The sequence below is a fragment of the Mobula birostris genome, chromosome 1, assembly GCF_030028105.1.
Source record: "Mobula birostris isolate sMobBir1 chromosome 1, sMobBir1.hap1, whole genome shotgun sequence".
Classification (NCBI taxonomy): Eukaryota; Metazoa; Chordata; class Chondrichthyes; order Myliobatiformes; family Myliobatidae; genus Mobula; species Mobula birostris.
The window spans coordinates 39,277,950-39,292,076 of NC_092370.1; the positions used below are offsets into that span (position 1 = coordinate 39,277,950).

Genomic DNA, 14,127 nt, shown 5'->3' on the forward strand with positions numbered 1-14,127 from the left:
CAAAGCTTGCAGCACGATCTGGACCAGCTGCAAAAATGGCAGATGAAATTTGAAGCAGCAAGTTGTTGTGCAAAATCAGGTTTGTATGTTCGGTGAGAGGGGACAGAAGGCAATCACCACTGGTAAGTATGTTACCCATTTATTTACAGGACAAGACAGACACCAAACATTCAGTTACAAATAAAGTGTGCACCCAGGCCCTCTTTACTGCAGCACACCTCCACTGTTTCCAAGGCACCATTATCAACCTTGTCCATGTCGATCCAGAGAGCAAAAGAGACCCGATGCTCTCTGTATGCTAGATTTACACTCTACCTGTGCTGTGACATTATTCAGCCAGTGCAGGCACCAAATGGCAACCAATAGGAGGGGTGTAATGCTCCTTAAATGGGCCAATCCATAGTTAGCACAAGGAATGTCTTAGTATTTGGCTGATGCATATGTGAATGTCTCGTGTTGCAAGGGTGTGCCTTTAACTTCAATTTACCACTTGTAACTTATTTAGTGATACAGCATGGAGTGGATCCTTCTGGTTGAGCCACCTCATGCCAGCAACCCCACTACCCTGAATAACCTTAACCTAGTCATCGGGCAATTTAAAATGACCAATTAACCTGCTCGGTATTTCTTTGGACTGTCGGAGGAAACCGGAGCACCCGGGGAAAACTCATGCATTCCAGGGGGAGGATGTAGAGAGACTCCTTACAGAGTGGTGTTGGATTTGAACTCTGAATTCCAGAACGCTTTGAGCAGTAATGGTGTTGCGTTAACTGCTATGCTACTGTCCATATTAAAAATGACAATCTATATTAAAAGTCACAATCCCAATTTTGAAGAATTTGCAATCCATATTAAGATTGGAAGCCTGCTTCATGCTGAATTAATATCCGCTATATTCACATTGCTCCACAATACCGCCTAACATACCCTCCTCTTGGCCCTTGGACAGAGATCTGTCCCAGGAAGGTCAAATTTTGGGGGGGATCTCATTAAGCCAGGCTGCAAAAATGCCCTTCTCTTTGGATCCCTTCCCTATCATGCTCCTGTGTGTACCTACATCTACATTACCTATCAAGCCTAATTGGCTATCTTCTGAGATTGAGAAGAGATGGCAATGAAGCATTCCAGAAATTAGATCACATACTCTTCCGGGACACATTAGGCTCCTTGATTTCACCCATTCTTTAAACTGCAGCTTTGCCATTTGTTTCTTTGTTGCCTCTTTGCCACTGGCCCATTACACTTTGCTCCCATCCTTAAGTTTGCCCCTTCAATCTTTGATGACTAAAACTATCAGGACTGGCTGTCAGCAATTATTCCATGGGCCGGATCACGGCAAGGTAACTGTTTCAAGTTCACAAGCAACAGTTCACATTCCATGCAATGAGAGAAGATTATCAAAATGATCTGACAAACAGTTTCTCAGTCTCTACAGGAGCGTATGGGGTGGGCTCTATGGCACCTTCTCCCTGGACTGTCTTTTCAGTCGCTGGCCCAACCGCTGAAAGGGCCCAGCTCATTAGTGTTCGCTCCCCATTCAGGCTGGTGTGACTTCCCTCAGACGCTGTGAGTAATTTCTTCTGTCTGTTGGTCTGCCTTGCCATTGAGGTTGTGGAATGAACAAGGGCGCCAGTTGTAGTGTGGTCAGATCTGCGAGTTCAGGGAGAGGGGACCGAAGACACTTGCTACCGGTAAGTAAGTTAGTCACTTATTTACTGGACAAGACAGACATTCAGTAAACCATTCAAGTTACACTCTAACTAAAGTGTGCACCTGGGCCCTTTTTACTACAGCACTCTTCCACTGTTTCCATGGTACCATCTGCAACCTGGCTCATGGTCACCCAGAGAGCGAAAGAGACCAGGTGCTTTCAGTGTGCTAGATTTATACTCTACCTGCACTGTGGCAGCATCAGCCAGTGCAGGTGCCAAAGGGTAGCCAGTGGGAAAGCAGCAATTCTCCTTAAACGGGCAAATTCCCCAGCTTGCATGGGGGAGTGGCTTTTGATGAGCAGGTAAGATGGACATTTGCAACACAAGTGTGAGATGTTGCACTTTGGGAGGACAAAATAGGGTAGGACTTATGCAGTGAACGGTAAGGCACTGGCGAGTGGAGTAGAACGGAGGGATCTGGGAATACAGATCTTTAATTCAAAGTTCTAAATAAATTTATTATCAAAGTACATATATGTGACCATATACAATCCTGAGATTCATTTTCTTGTAGGCGTACAGAGTAAATCCAAGAAAAACAACAGAATCAATGAAAGACCGCATCCATCAGGACAGACAGACAACCATAAGACCATAAGACGATAAGATATAGGAGCAGAATAAGGTCATTCGGCCCATTGAATCATGAACATTCCTTTCTTAAAGTTAACTGAAAGTAATTCTACGTTTCCAGATGTGAAATTACACTTTCAATCCATACTTGACCGAAGTGATTGTAATTTTGAGCCAGTTGAGCTTAAAATTAGTTTTGGAGAAATCTTCAATGTAACCTTTTGTGGGACCATCTCTGACTAGTGAAACCAGGACCAGTTAACCATTTCAGTCTCACTCAGTTTTCTGAACATCAAAAACTTTGCTGATGTTCAAAACACAGTAGGTACGTTCATGGTTTTAGTTCTAAGGCAAGATTAGTATGTCTGTTGCACGCCATCTCAAAAGACCATTAGGACATTATCTCCCTTTTACCATTCCTGCAAAAAAAAGAGCCTTAAAATATGAAAAATAAAAAGACGCAGATTGCACCTTCATGTTTCATTTGTGCTTGGGTTGTAGCAATGGATCACATAACAGGAACAAATATAAATTCAACATAATGTTGCTCTCATTTATTAAGTACTAATTGTAAAGAATATCTCAGGCTTCAGAAGTGTGATAATGAGATCTATATTTAAATTCAATCTAAATACTATGGATGCTAGGAAGTCTAAAATAAATCAGGCCTGATAACAAGCATACAAATCGTATGCTATGCACTTAGTTAGAAGAGACATGATGAACTTGGGCGCTGCACCGTGTGCCTGGACCTTCAGGAAGGTGGATGCTGCACATGCTCATGTTTACACCCATGGTACTGAGGTGGGGAAGAACCCACGCCCCTCACAGTTTGAGTCAAATCTCTCCCCCACTTCACATAGACTTTCCATTTTCTTCCAGGTTCCAGGCAACTCCAACCCAAGTTCTTCCCGTATCCATGCAATTCCAGACTCTATGCATCTCCAGTCCAAAGTCATCCACTTCCAAGAACACCAGTTCAGTTTCATGGCCAGCTAGAACTAAAAAAAACTTTGCTAAAATGCATTCCTAAGGAACATAGTTCACCCTGACTTGGATCAAATCTCAATTCCCTCAACTCTATTTTCTTACTTCTATTTTCAGTAAATACAGGTCCAATTTTAATTATTTAATTAACATCCCTAAGTTAAGTTAAATGAAAGACATTCAGTCCAGTCATGGAGCATATATTTGCAGTTTTCTGTTGCTGTAACCCATCCTCTTCAAGGTTTGATGTGCTGTGTGTTCAGAGATGCTGTTCTGCATATCACTTTTGTAACTGAAGCATAGTTATTTCAGTTACTTCCTATGTTCAGCCTTCCTATGACTTGAAACAGACTGACCATTCTCCTCTGACCCTTCTCATTAACAAGGCATCTTTGCCCATAGAACTACTGCTCGTTGGGTGTTTATCGCACCATTCTCTGTAAACCCTAGACACTGTTGTGTATGAAAATCCCAGGTAATCAGCACTTTCTGAGATAGTCAAACCACCCCATCTGGCACCAACAATCATTCCATGGTCAAATTTATTTACATCACATTTCCTCCCCATTCTAATGTTTGGTCTGAACAACAACAGAACCTTTTGAGCATGTCTGCATGCCTTTAGGCATTGAGTGTCTGCTACATATCCTTGTACCAATATCCTTGCAGGCAGGTTTGCTAGAGTTATTGGGTAGGGGGGGAATTAAACTCATTTCACAGGGGGATGGGAACCAGAGTGATAGAGCTGAGGATAGGGCAGTTGGTATACAATCAGTTGCAGTGTGTGGTGAATCTGTGAGGCAGGAATAGAGCAAAATTGCAGTCAGTGGGATGAGATGCAGTGTAACATGGGGACAAAATCAAAACAGTAATGAATACAGGACTGATGGTGTTATATTTGAATGCATGCATTATTTGAAATAAAGCAGATAATGTAGCACAGTAAGAGATTGGCAGGTATGATGTTGTGGGCTTCACTGAGTTGTGGCTGAAATAAGATTATAGTTGGGAGCTTAACATCCTAAAATATACATTGCATTGAAAGGACAGTCAGGTTGATAGAGAGTATGGCATGGCTCTGTTGGTAAAAAATATGAAATAAAATCCTTAGAAAGGGAGGACATAGGATCAAAAAATGTAGAATTTTTATGGGTAGAGTTAAGAAACTGTAAGGGTAAAAAGATCCTGATGGGAGTTATATACAGGCCTCTGAACGGTAGCCAGGATGTGGGCTACACATTACAATGAGAGATAGAAAAGGCATGTGAAAAGGGCAATGTTGTAACAGCCACGGGGGATTTCAAATTGCAAGTAGATTGGAAAAATCAGGATGTTGCTGGATCCTAAGAGAGAGGATTTGTAGAATGCCTATGAGATGGCTTTTTAGAGCAGCTTGTGGTTGAGCCCACTAGGGCAAAGGCTATTCTGGACTGGGTGTTGTGTAATGGACTGGATTTGATTAGGTAGCTTAAGGTAAAGGAACCTTTAGGAGGCAGTGATCATAATAAGTTAGAATTTACTCTGCAAATTGAAAGATCATGTCAAATGTATCAGTATTACAACGGAGTAAAGGGACTTATAGAGGCATGTGAAATGAATGGGTGAAAATTGATTGGAAGGGGACGCTAGCATAGTTGACTGCAGAATAGCATTGGCTGGAGATTCTGGGAGCATTGCAGAAGGCACAGGCTAGATGCATCCTGAAGATGAAGAAGTTTTCTAAAGGCAGGATAATGCAACCATGACTGACAAGAGAAGTCAAGGACAACATAAAAGCAAAAGAGAGAACACATAATAGAGCAAAAAATAGTGGGAAGTTAGAGGATTGGGAAGTTTTATAAAAACACACCAAAAGACAACTGAAAAGCCATAAGGAGGGAAAAAGTTAAATATGAGGTTAAGCCAATCAATAATATCAAAGAGGATACTAAAATATATAAACGTACTGCACATGAAGATTAAAAGAGAGGTGAGAACAGGACCATCGGAAAGTGATGCAATTGAGGTAGTAATGGGGGACAAGGATGAACATCAGTCTTCACTGTGGAATACAGTAACAATAAGCTGGAAGTTCAAGAATGCTAGGGGGCAGAATTGAGTGCAGTTGCTATTACTAGGGAGAAGATGTTGGGAAGCTGACAGGTCTGAAGATAGATAGGTCACCTGGACCAGATGAACTATACCCCAGGGTTCTGGAACAGGAGTTTGAAGAAAATTGTGGCATCATTAGTAATGATTTTTCAAGAATCACTAGATTACTGCATGATTCCGGAGGACTGGAAAATTGCAAATGTCACTCCACTCTTCAAGAAGTGAGGGAGTCAGAAGAAAGGAAGTTATAGACTAGTTAGCCAGACCTAAGTGGCTGGAGAAATGTTGTTGATTGTTATGGATGATGCTTCAGGGTACTTGGAGGCACATGATAAAACAGGCCAAAGTCCGCATAGTTTCTTTAAGGGAAAATCTTGCTTGACAAATCTGTTGGAATTCATTGACGAAACAACAAGCAGGGTGGGTGGATGTTGGGTACTTGGATTTTCAGAACTCCTTCGACAAAGTGCCACACATGAGTCTGTTTAACATGATAAGAGCCAATGGTATTACAGGAAAAATACTAGCATGGATAGAGGATTAGCTGAATGGCAGAAGGCAAAGAGAGGGAATAAAAGGAGCGTTTTCTGGCTGGCTGCAGGTGACTAGTGGTGGTCAAACTAATGGTTGCTTCAGGCGGTTGTGGAGGCGTTGTGCTTGGGTGTATTTAAAGCCCCTGTTTGTTGGTGGGTTTTGATTAATCGGGGCGTGAAAGGTTACGGAGGCAGGGGAAAGAAAGGAGACTGGTTACAGAGGGAAAATGACGAAATAGCGGAGCCGACTCAATGGGCCGAATGGCCTAATTCAGCGCCTTGTCTTACAGTCTTACACGATAGGTTGATTAAATATTTGCATAAACGAGCAGGTGTACAGGTGTACCTAGTAGAGTAGGTGCATGATCCTATCCTGTTTATTCGCTACGAATCTGCCAGTTAAGTTTAGGTTCGCGCTGGCGCTTTCCGATGCGGCAGGAAAACAACTGACTGAACAGAAGCTGGGTCCACTTCTTGCGAGCGAAATGAAGCCGCTCTCTGTCGGAAACCCAACCAGCCTCTGCCTGAAGTGTGGTTCCTTTGCGTCCGTCATGAATGCGTGTGTGAGTGTGTTAGTGTTGATCAACCCTCTGTCTCCTCCCCCACGATTTTCATTCATAAATGCTCTGATCATTTTTGCGTCACCAGCCAGGATGCAGTCGTGATGCACGAAGAGCTGATGAAGATATAAAAGAGGAATAGCCAGACTAGACCCCAAGTAACTTCTTACCACCTTGCAATCTCATCTGGAGGTCATTAGTATCTGGACTGCAGAGCAGTTCGGGTCTGCTCGATCCTGTTAGGTATTTTATTACTTATCCATTCACTTCGTTCCGTTCTTATATGTTGCTACTGATCTTCGAAGGTATTTCGAAATTGTTCGCGATTTTGAATCTTACACTGTTTTAATATTATAATTCTATTACCGTACATAATGGATCAGAGAACAACTCTTAAAGTGCATTTTATCTGAAGCACTATTCAGATAACTTGATTGATGACTTCTCTAAATTCTCTCAAGTTCAGGGCAGCTTCTATTTTGTTTCGGATTTCGAATATCCGGAGTATTTTGATTTAATTCTATATCTTGCGACGTTTGTTTTACCAAGCCTGAATCCCGCTGAACTTCGAGTAAGCGCTGAACTGCAGATACTCGTGTACTTGGGGAGACATATAGATTGTGTTTTGTGAGGTTTAACAGATTAAGCTAATTCGTGAAAATCACCGGGTTTTAGATATAAATTCAAACAAAGGTGTTTGTGTGTGTGTGTGTGTGTACACGCACGCGAGAGCGCTCTTTTAACCTCAGACAGAACCGAGCAGTCATTAGAACTAATATGATGACGAAAGGTTATAAAAAATCCAAACGTTGATTAGTGGCACTACCTCTGGGTAATGAAAACTGAAATGCCTATTTCATTTTATTTTCTCTCGAACCTGATGCACCGAAGTGCTTTCCCTTTATGGAGAGTTAAAGGAGGCAGACCTCAGACAAAGTTGGGAATCAAATGGTTGAGCATTATGCGACTACTGTCCTGAACTGCGTATATTTCAATGCAAGAAGTATCGTAGGAAAGGCAGATAGATGATAGTGCTGAAGATTAAGTAACTGGTTTACAGAGGCAATGTGTTGTGAGGAGAGGCTGTTGATAGGGCAAAATTGTAATCAGCAGCATGAGCTGCAACGTAAAGGGCGGACAAAATCGAAAAGGGTGAATACAGGACTGAAGGTGTTGAATTTGAATGCGCGCAGTGTACAGAATAGGTTGATGAACTTGTAGCACAGTTGCAAATCGGCAGGTATGATGTATAGCGTCATTGAATCGTGGCTTAAATAAGATTATAGTGGCGAGTTTAATGCCCACGAATACACAATGTATCGCCAGACAGAGGGGGTGGCGTGGCTCTGTTGGTAAAGAATGAAATTAAATCATTAGAAAGATCACATAGTGTCAGAAGGTGTTGAAGCATTATGGATAGAGCTAAGGAACTGCAAGGGTAAAAAAGACCCAGATGGGAATTGTATACAGACCTCCAAACAGTAGTAAGGATGTGGCCTACAAATTACAACGGGAAATAAAAATGCATGCCAAAAGGGCAATTTTACAAGTCATGGGGGACTTCAATATGCAGGTAGATTGGGAAAATCATGTCGATGCTGGATTCCAGGAGGGAGAATTTCTATAGTGCCCACAAGATGGCTTTTTAGAGCATCTCGTGGTTGAGCCCACACGGCGATCAACTATTCTGGAATGGGTGTTGTAAATGAAGCAGAATTGATTAGAGAGCTTAAGGTAAAAGAATCCTTTGCGGAAGTGATCATAAGATGACTGAAATCACCATGAAATTTGCGAAGGGGAAGCTAAAGTCAGATGTATCAATATTACAGTGGTTGGCCAGAATTGATTAGAAAATAAAACTGGCAGGGACGACAACAGAGCAGCAATGGCTGGAATTTCTGGAAGCAATTCAGAAGGCACAGGATATATACATCTCAAAGAGGAAGAAGTATTATAAAGGAAAGATGACACAAACGTGGCCAACAATAGAAGTTAAAGCGAACATAAAAGGGGGGGATATAATAGAGCAAAAGTTAGTGGGACGTTTGAAGTTTGGGAAGCTTTTAAAAACCATCAGAGGGCAACTAAAAAGTCATAGAGAATGTAAAGATGGAATACAGAAGTAAGCTAGACAATAGTACTAAAGAGGATACCAAACATTTCTTCAGATACATAAAGTGTAAATGAGAGGCGAGTGTGGATATTGGACCTCTAGAAAATTATGCTGGAGAGGTAGTAAAGGGGAAACAACAAAATGGCAGATGAACTGATTAATTATTTTGCATCAGTCTTCACTATACTAGCGGTAGGGTGGAAATTCTAGGTGTCAGGGGCATGAAATGTGTGAAGATATCATAAACAGAGAGGAGGTTCTTGGGAAACTGAAAGGTCTGAATGTAGATAAATCACCTGGACCAGGTGGTGTACACACCAGTGTCCTGAAAGAGGTGGCTGAAGAGATCGTGGAGGCATTAGTAATGATCTTTCAAGAATCATTAGATTCTGGAATGGTTCCAGGAGACTGTAAAATTACAAATGTCACTCCACTCTTCAAGAAGGGAGAGAGGCAGAAGAAAGGAAATTATAGGTCAGTTAGTCTGACCTCTGTGGTTGGGAAGATGTTGGAGTCGATTATTAAGGATGCAATCTCAGGGTACCTGGAGGCACATGATAAAATAAGCTGCAGTCAGCATGGTTTCTGCAAGGGAAAATCTTGCCTGACAAATCTGTTGGAATTCTTTGAAGAAATAACAAGCAGGATAGAGAAAGGAGAATCACTTGATGTTGTGTACTTGGATTGTCAGAAGGTCTTTGACAAGGTGCCACACTTGAGGCCTCTTAACAAGCTATAATCTCATGGTATTACAGGTAAAATTCTAGCATGGATAAAACCGTGGCTGATTAGCAGGAAGCAAAGGGTGGGAATATAGGGAGCCTTTCCTAACCGGCTGCCAGTGACTAGTGGTGTTCCACAGGAGTCTGTGTTGGGACCAATTATTCTTACATTATATGTCAATGATTTGGATGATGGAATTGATGGCTTTGTTGAAAAGTTTGCAGATGATATGAAGATAGGTGGAGGGGCAGGTAGTTTTGAGGAAGTAGATAACCAAAGAAGAGCAGACAGATTAGGAGAATGGGCAAAGAAGTGGCAGATGGAATACAGTGCCGGGAAGTGTATGGTCATGCACTTTGGTAGAAGAAATTAAAGTGTTGACTATTTTTCTAAATGGAGAGAAAATACAAAAACCTGAGGTGCAAAGGAACTTGGGAGTCCTTGTGCAGGATTCCCTAAAGGTTCAGTTGCAGGTTGAGGCTGTGGTGAGGAAGGCCAATGCAATGTTAGCATTCATTTCAAGAGGTCTAGAATATAAAAACAAGGATATAATATGAGTTTCTAAAGCACTGGTGAGCCCTCACTTGGAGTATTGTGAGCAGCTTTGAGCCCTTATTTTTGAAATGATATGCTGAAACTAGAGATGATTTAAAGGAGATTCACTAAAATGATTCCAGAATCAAAGGGCTTGTCATATGAAAAGTGTTTGATGGATCTGGGCCTGTATTCACTAGAATTCAGAAGAATGAGGGGTGACCTCATTGAAACTTATCTAATGGTAAAAGGCCTTGAGGATGTTTCCTATGGTGGGAGAGTCTAAGACCAGAACACTGCCTCAGAATCTATGGATGTCCTTTTCGAACGGAGATGAGGAGGGATTTCTTTTTTCCAGATGGCGAATCTGTGGAATTCCTTGCCAAAGGCAGTCATGGAGGCCAAGTCTTTATGGATAGTTAAAGCAGAGGTTGAGAGATTCTTGATTAGTCAGGGAAGGAAGAGATATGGGGAGAAGGCAGGAGATTGGGGTTGAGAGGAAAATTGGATCAGTCATGATCAAATGGTGGAGCAGACTTGATGGGCCAAATGGCCTAATACTGCTCCAATATATTATGGTCTTATTTATTATAACTTTAAGTTTTTAAACAACTAAAATAACTACTCAATCATTCTTCCAATCACTTCCACAAGTCATAGATATCAAGAAGTAAGATGCAATTTTCATATGATTTTATCTTTTGAATCCCAGCCCTGTGCCATGAGGATCTCCGTGTTGCTTTGCACTGCCGTCCTCCTGGTGGGGTTCGTACCCGGAGATGACTGTCGCACTTTACAGAACTCTGTATCAACTAAACACGGCCCTGGTCAACAAGCTGAACTCCAGCGTTTAATTCCGCGAGACTGGATTCGTTCAGATGAGGAATACATTACGCCGCAGGCCGAAGCCTATAATAATCCTTCAGCTCTTGATCGAAATTTGATTGAAATGTTTCCTTTCGACGCAGCTTCCAAAATGCCCCTGGCGCAGTCCCAGCGCACCCTGCATGGAGCATTTGGAGGCCTGGAAGACGTTTACGGCAGACACCAAGATTTAGCGGATGAGGTGCTAGAACGAGCTAAAAGGCAGGGCACGCATCTCCTTTCCTCCCTTGATGTTCCTTTGCATGTTCTCAGCAAAATAATCGCGATAGCTAGAGTGGAGGAACTGGCCAGGCAAGCAGAGGAAAACAGGGAGATAATGGACGCAGTCGGGAAATAGAATCGCACTGGCCAGAATCCGCTATCTGTCACACAAATATGGCGCTGTTCCTATCGTTCACGTTTAGTTTTTGGGCGTTAAAGTAAAAATGTTGCACACTTTCACTGAATTAACGTGCATTTGACTGTCATTGTAGAATTGTAGATAATAAAACGCATATATACCCAATTATTTATCCTGTGCGAGAGAATGCCTAACTTTTATATTTTTATTAAAGCTGTACCGTGATGGTCTACTTGCTTTATTCCGGAGACAGAATTTATTTAATAAAAATCCAGTTTATATTTTGAGGTATCTGAGGGGATTGTCTATGAAAGCACAATGCACGTAAAGAACTGATTAAAATTCCGCTCCATTGATACTCTGTATTCTTCCGACGAGGGGGAACGCAATATGTGAATGAACTGAGAACGCGAAAGCCCAGCAACCCGCCTGCTGGCCAGATCGTAGTCAGAAAGAAGTCTCGCGGAATTTGAAGCATCAGAGCATACAGAACACTTTTAATTGAAAATACAAGGCAGCACTCACACCTCACGCCTGAACTGAAACCTTTTCCCTCCAGCCACTTCTCCCCATCACCTCACCAAATGCGGGTCCGAGATAAGAGTTAACATGGAAAAGAGTTACCTGCGCCGGCCACAGTGTTGGTTCTCCTGTTACTGGAGCGGGTGGGGCCGGGTTGGGCGAGGAAGCCCCTCAATTATTATGGTAGTGACCCACCCGAGCGGGCTACATTTGTGTCAACAGTCCTATTGGTTTTAAGGAATGCAATTCAACAGTACGGAAAGAATTGGCTATTTATTTATTTATTGAGATTTAGCGCGGAATAGGCCCTTCGAGCCACGCCGCGCAGCAATCCCTGATGTAATCCGAGTTTAATCACGGGACAATTTACAAAGATCAATTAACCTACCAACCGGTACGTCTTTGGACTGTGGGAGGAAACCGGGGTACCCGGAGGAAACCCACGCGGTCACGGGAGAACGTACAGACAGCGGTGGGAAATGAACGGGAATCACTGGTACTGTAAAGCGTTGTGCTAAGCACTGCACTAACGTGTAAGAATGAGATTTCACGGTTGTTTCTTGAAAGTGAATTTAATTATGAATAAAGTTTATTTTGATATAAATAAAACAGTCCCGGCCCCCACAGTACCTCCGGCAACGTTACCGGAAACTCTCTTCAGTCCATCAAACTGTTTCATGTCCTCGAGACCCAGCTCAATAGTCGATAGTGAAATTAGCTCAGTGTGGTTCATGAACAGGCGACTGTAAACAACAAGCATAAACCCAAATTAACTCCCTTAAACAGTGAATGAGTTAATCTAATTGTACAATGACTGCTATTGCTCTGGGTTTGATTTTTCCCTTTTTGCTATTTAGCCAGCGTGATTAACATGGAGAAGGCGAAGACAAGGCGGATGAAGCGTTACCCTTTGCTTCGCCTCCGCCGCCCTCTTCACTTCCAACTGAAACCGAGTTTTCAGAACCGTTCTGAGAGAAGAGGGATAGACAAGCGTTCAGTTTTAAACATGCTAACTAACAGCTTTCCTGGAGCATTGACCTGTTAGGAACTTCCGGCAAATCCACACAGGTGCAGGTTCATTTGACACGAAGCACAGTTTGTATTCCCGATTTCGGATGGCACGAAAAAAAAACAAGACACATCATGCACAGGGTGCTTTTGCATTTTTGACTCCTACCTGCAGGTATCTGCCCGTCAATGAAGAAATACATTGATTACTCTTTCTAAATCAAACTTACTATCGAAATACACATGTCCAATTGTATCTAAAGCAGACATTTCAGCTCCATCAAACCTTACCTGACAGGCTTCGTTAGAAAAAGCTGTAAATATTCCTTATCACGATTTTCACCCTATATCCCAAATGAGCCCAAGTTAGTACTTATAAAGCTTTAGCCTAACTTTCTGACAGTTTTACTCTTATATTCCTTCTTCTAAAATCCACAATCCCCTACGTGCTTTGGTAATCTGCTCTGCCATTTTGAAAAATAATCTGGGCGAACACGCCAATGTTTCACCTTTATTACTGTTTTGCAACACTTGTACCATTTAGCGTCATTATAATGTCACCACCTCACAGCCCTTTTGTAGAATTTCAGGTGCTAATTCCAACAGGCAGTTTTGAAATGTATAACTGCCGCAGTTAAAGTTTTTGTTATCTAAAGGTCTTTGTGGCTGGACTACCCAAGGAAAAGTTATGTTAGCATATGGACATCAGGTGCTATGGTACTGAATCGTGGAAATCTACACTCGCGTCCTACCAAAAAAAAATTCCACTGCGATTGTTCCTACTAGTTGCGTTTACTCTCAATGTTGCTGCTATACTTTTCACCCCCTGGTTTTCAATAACCAACGTCTCTATATAACTATATGAAGCGCATTGTCTTCATCTAACGTATCCGTTTCTGCATTAGAAAACTCCTGCAAGTTTATTAGTGATACTTAACTTTTTTGTCCGTTATGTATTCGTCATTCGCCCAACCCCATCATTGTACCCTGGATTATTAATTCCAAGAACATCCCCTTCACTGGCATTAAACTGCGTAAATACTTCAGCGATTGTGGATTGGAATTAGCAGGATAAGAGTTTATATTCTGATGGTGATTTAAATGGAGAAAATACGCCTCCCTTAAATTATAATTTTAGTTTAACTGAACATTGTTCCAGGTGTTTATTGCACTCTTTAATAAATTCACTTGACCAATATTTACACATTATCTAAATTTCTTCGACACGCAAAACTTTCCCAAGCAAAGTACAACTATTTATTATAGTAATATAATTCCGTTCATTGCAAAACACACAGAATGCTGGAGGAACTCAGCTGGCCAGGCAGCATCTATGATGATGAATAAGGAGTTGATGTTTCTAGCCAAGACCCTTCTTCAGGACTGGAAAGGAAAGGGGAAGACACCAGAGGACAAACGGGGGTGGGGGGAGGAGAAGACAGAAAGCTGGAAAGCGATCGATGAAGCCAGTGGGATGCGAAAGGTAAAGGGCTGGAGAGAAGGAATCAGATAGGACAGGAGAGCGGCAAGGGAAGGGGAGGAGACC

The 14,127-nt window shown here is 42.1% G+C and overlaps 1 protein-coding gene across 3 annotated transcripts; it reads left to right on the top strand.

Moving 5' to 3' along the window:
- Positions 1-1,966: 1,966 nt before the first annotated feature.
- On the top strand, positions 1,967-11,256 carry LOC140196043 (corticoliberin-like). Of its 3 annotated transcripts, none has more exons than XM_072254929.1 (2): positions 1,967-2,014; positions 10,539-11,256. In XM_072254929.1, exon 2 carries the CDS (start codon positions 10,548-10,550, stop codon positions 11,046-11,048), a length of 501 nt encoding a protein of 166 aa, XP_072111030.1. In that variant the 5' UTR covers positions 1,967-2,014; positions 10,539-10,547; the 3' UTR covers positions 11,049-11,256. The 3 variants fall into 3 exon arrangements, with proteins under 3 accessions (XP_072111030.1, XP_072110886.1, XP_072110960.1); XM_072254785.1 differs by lacking the exon at positions 1,967-2,014 and adding an exon at positions 6,425-6,459; XM_072254859.1 differs by lacking the exon at positions 1,967-2,014 and adding an exon at positions 6,615-6,699.
- The last annotated feature ends 2,871 nt before the right edge of the window (positions 11,257-14,127 follow it).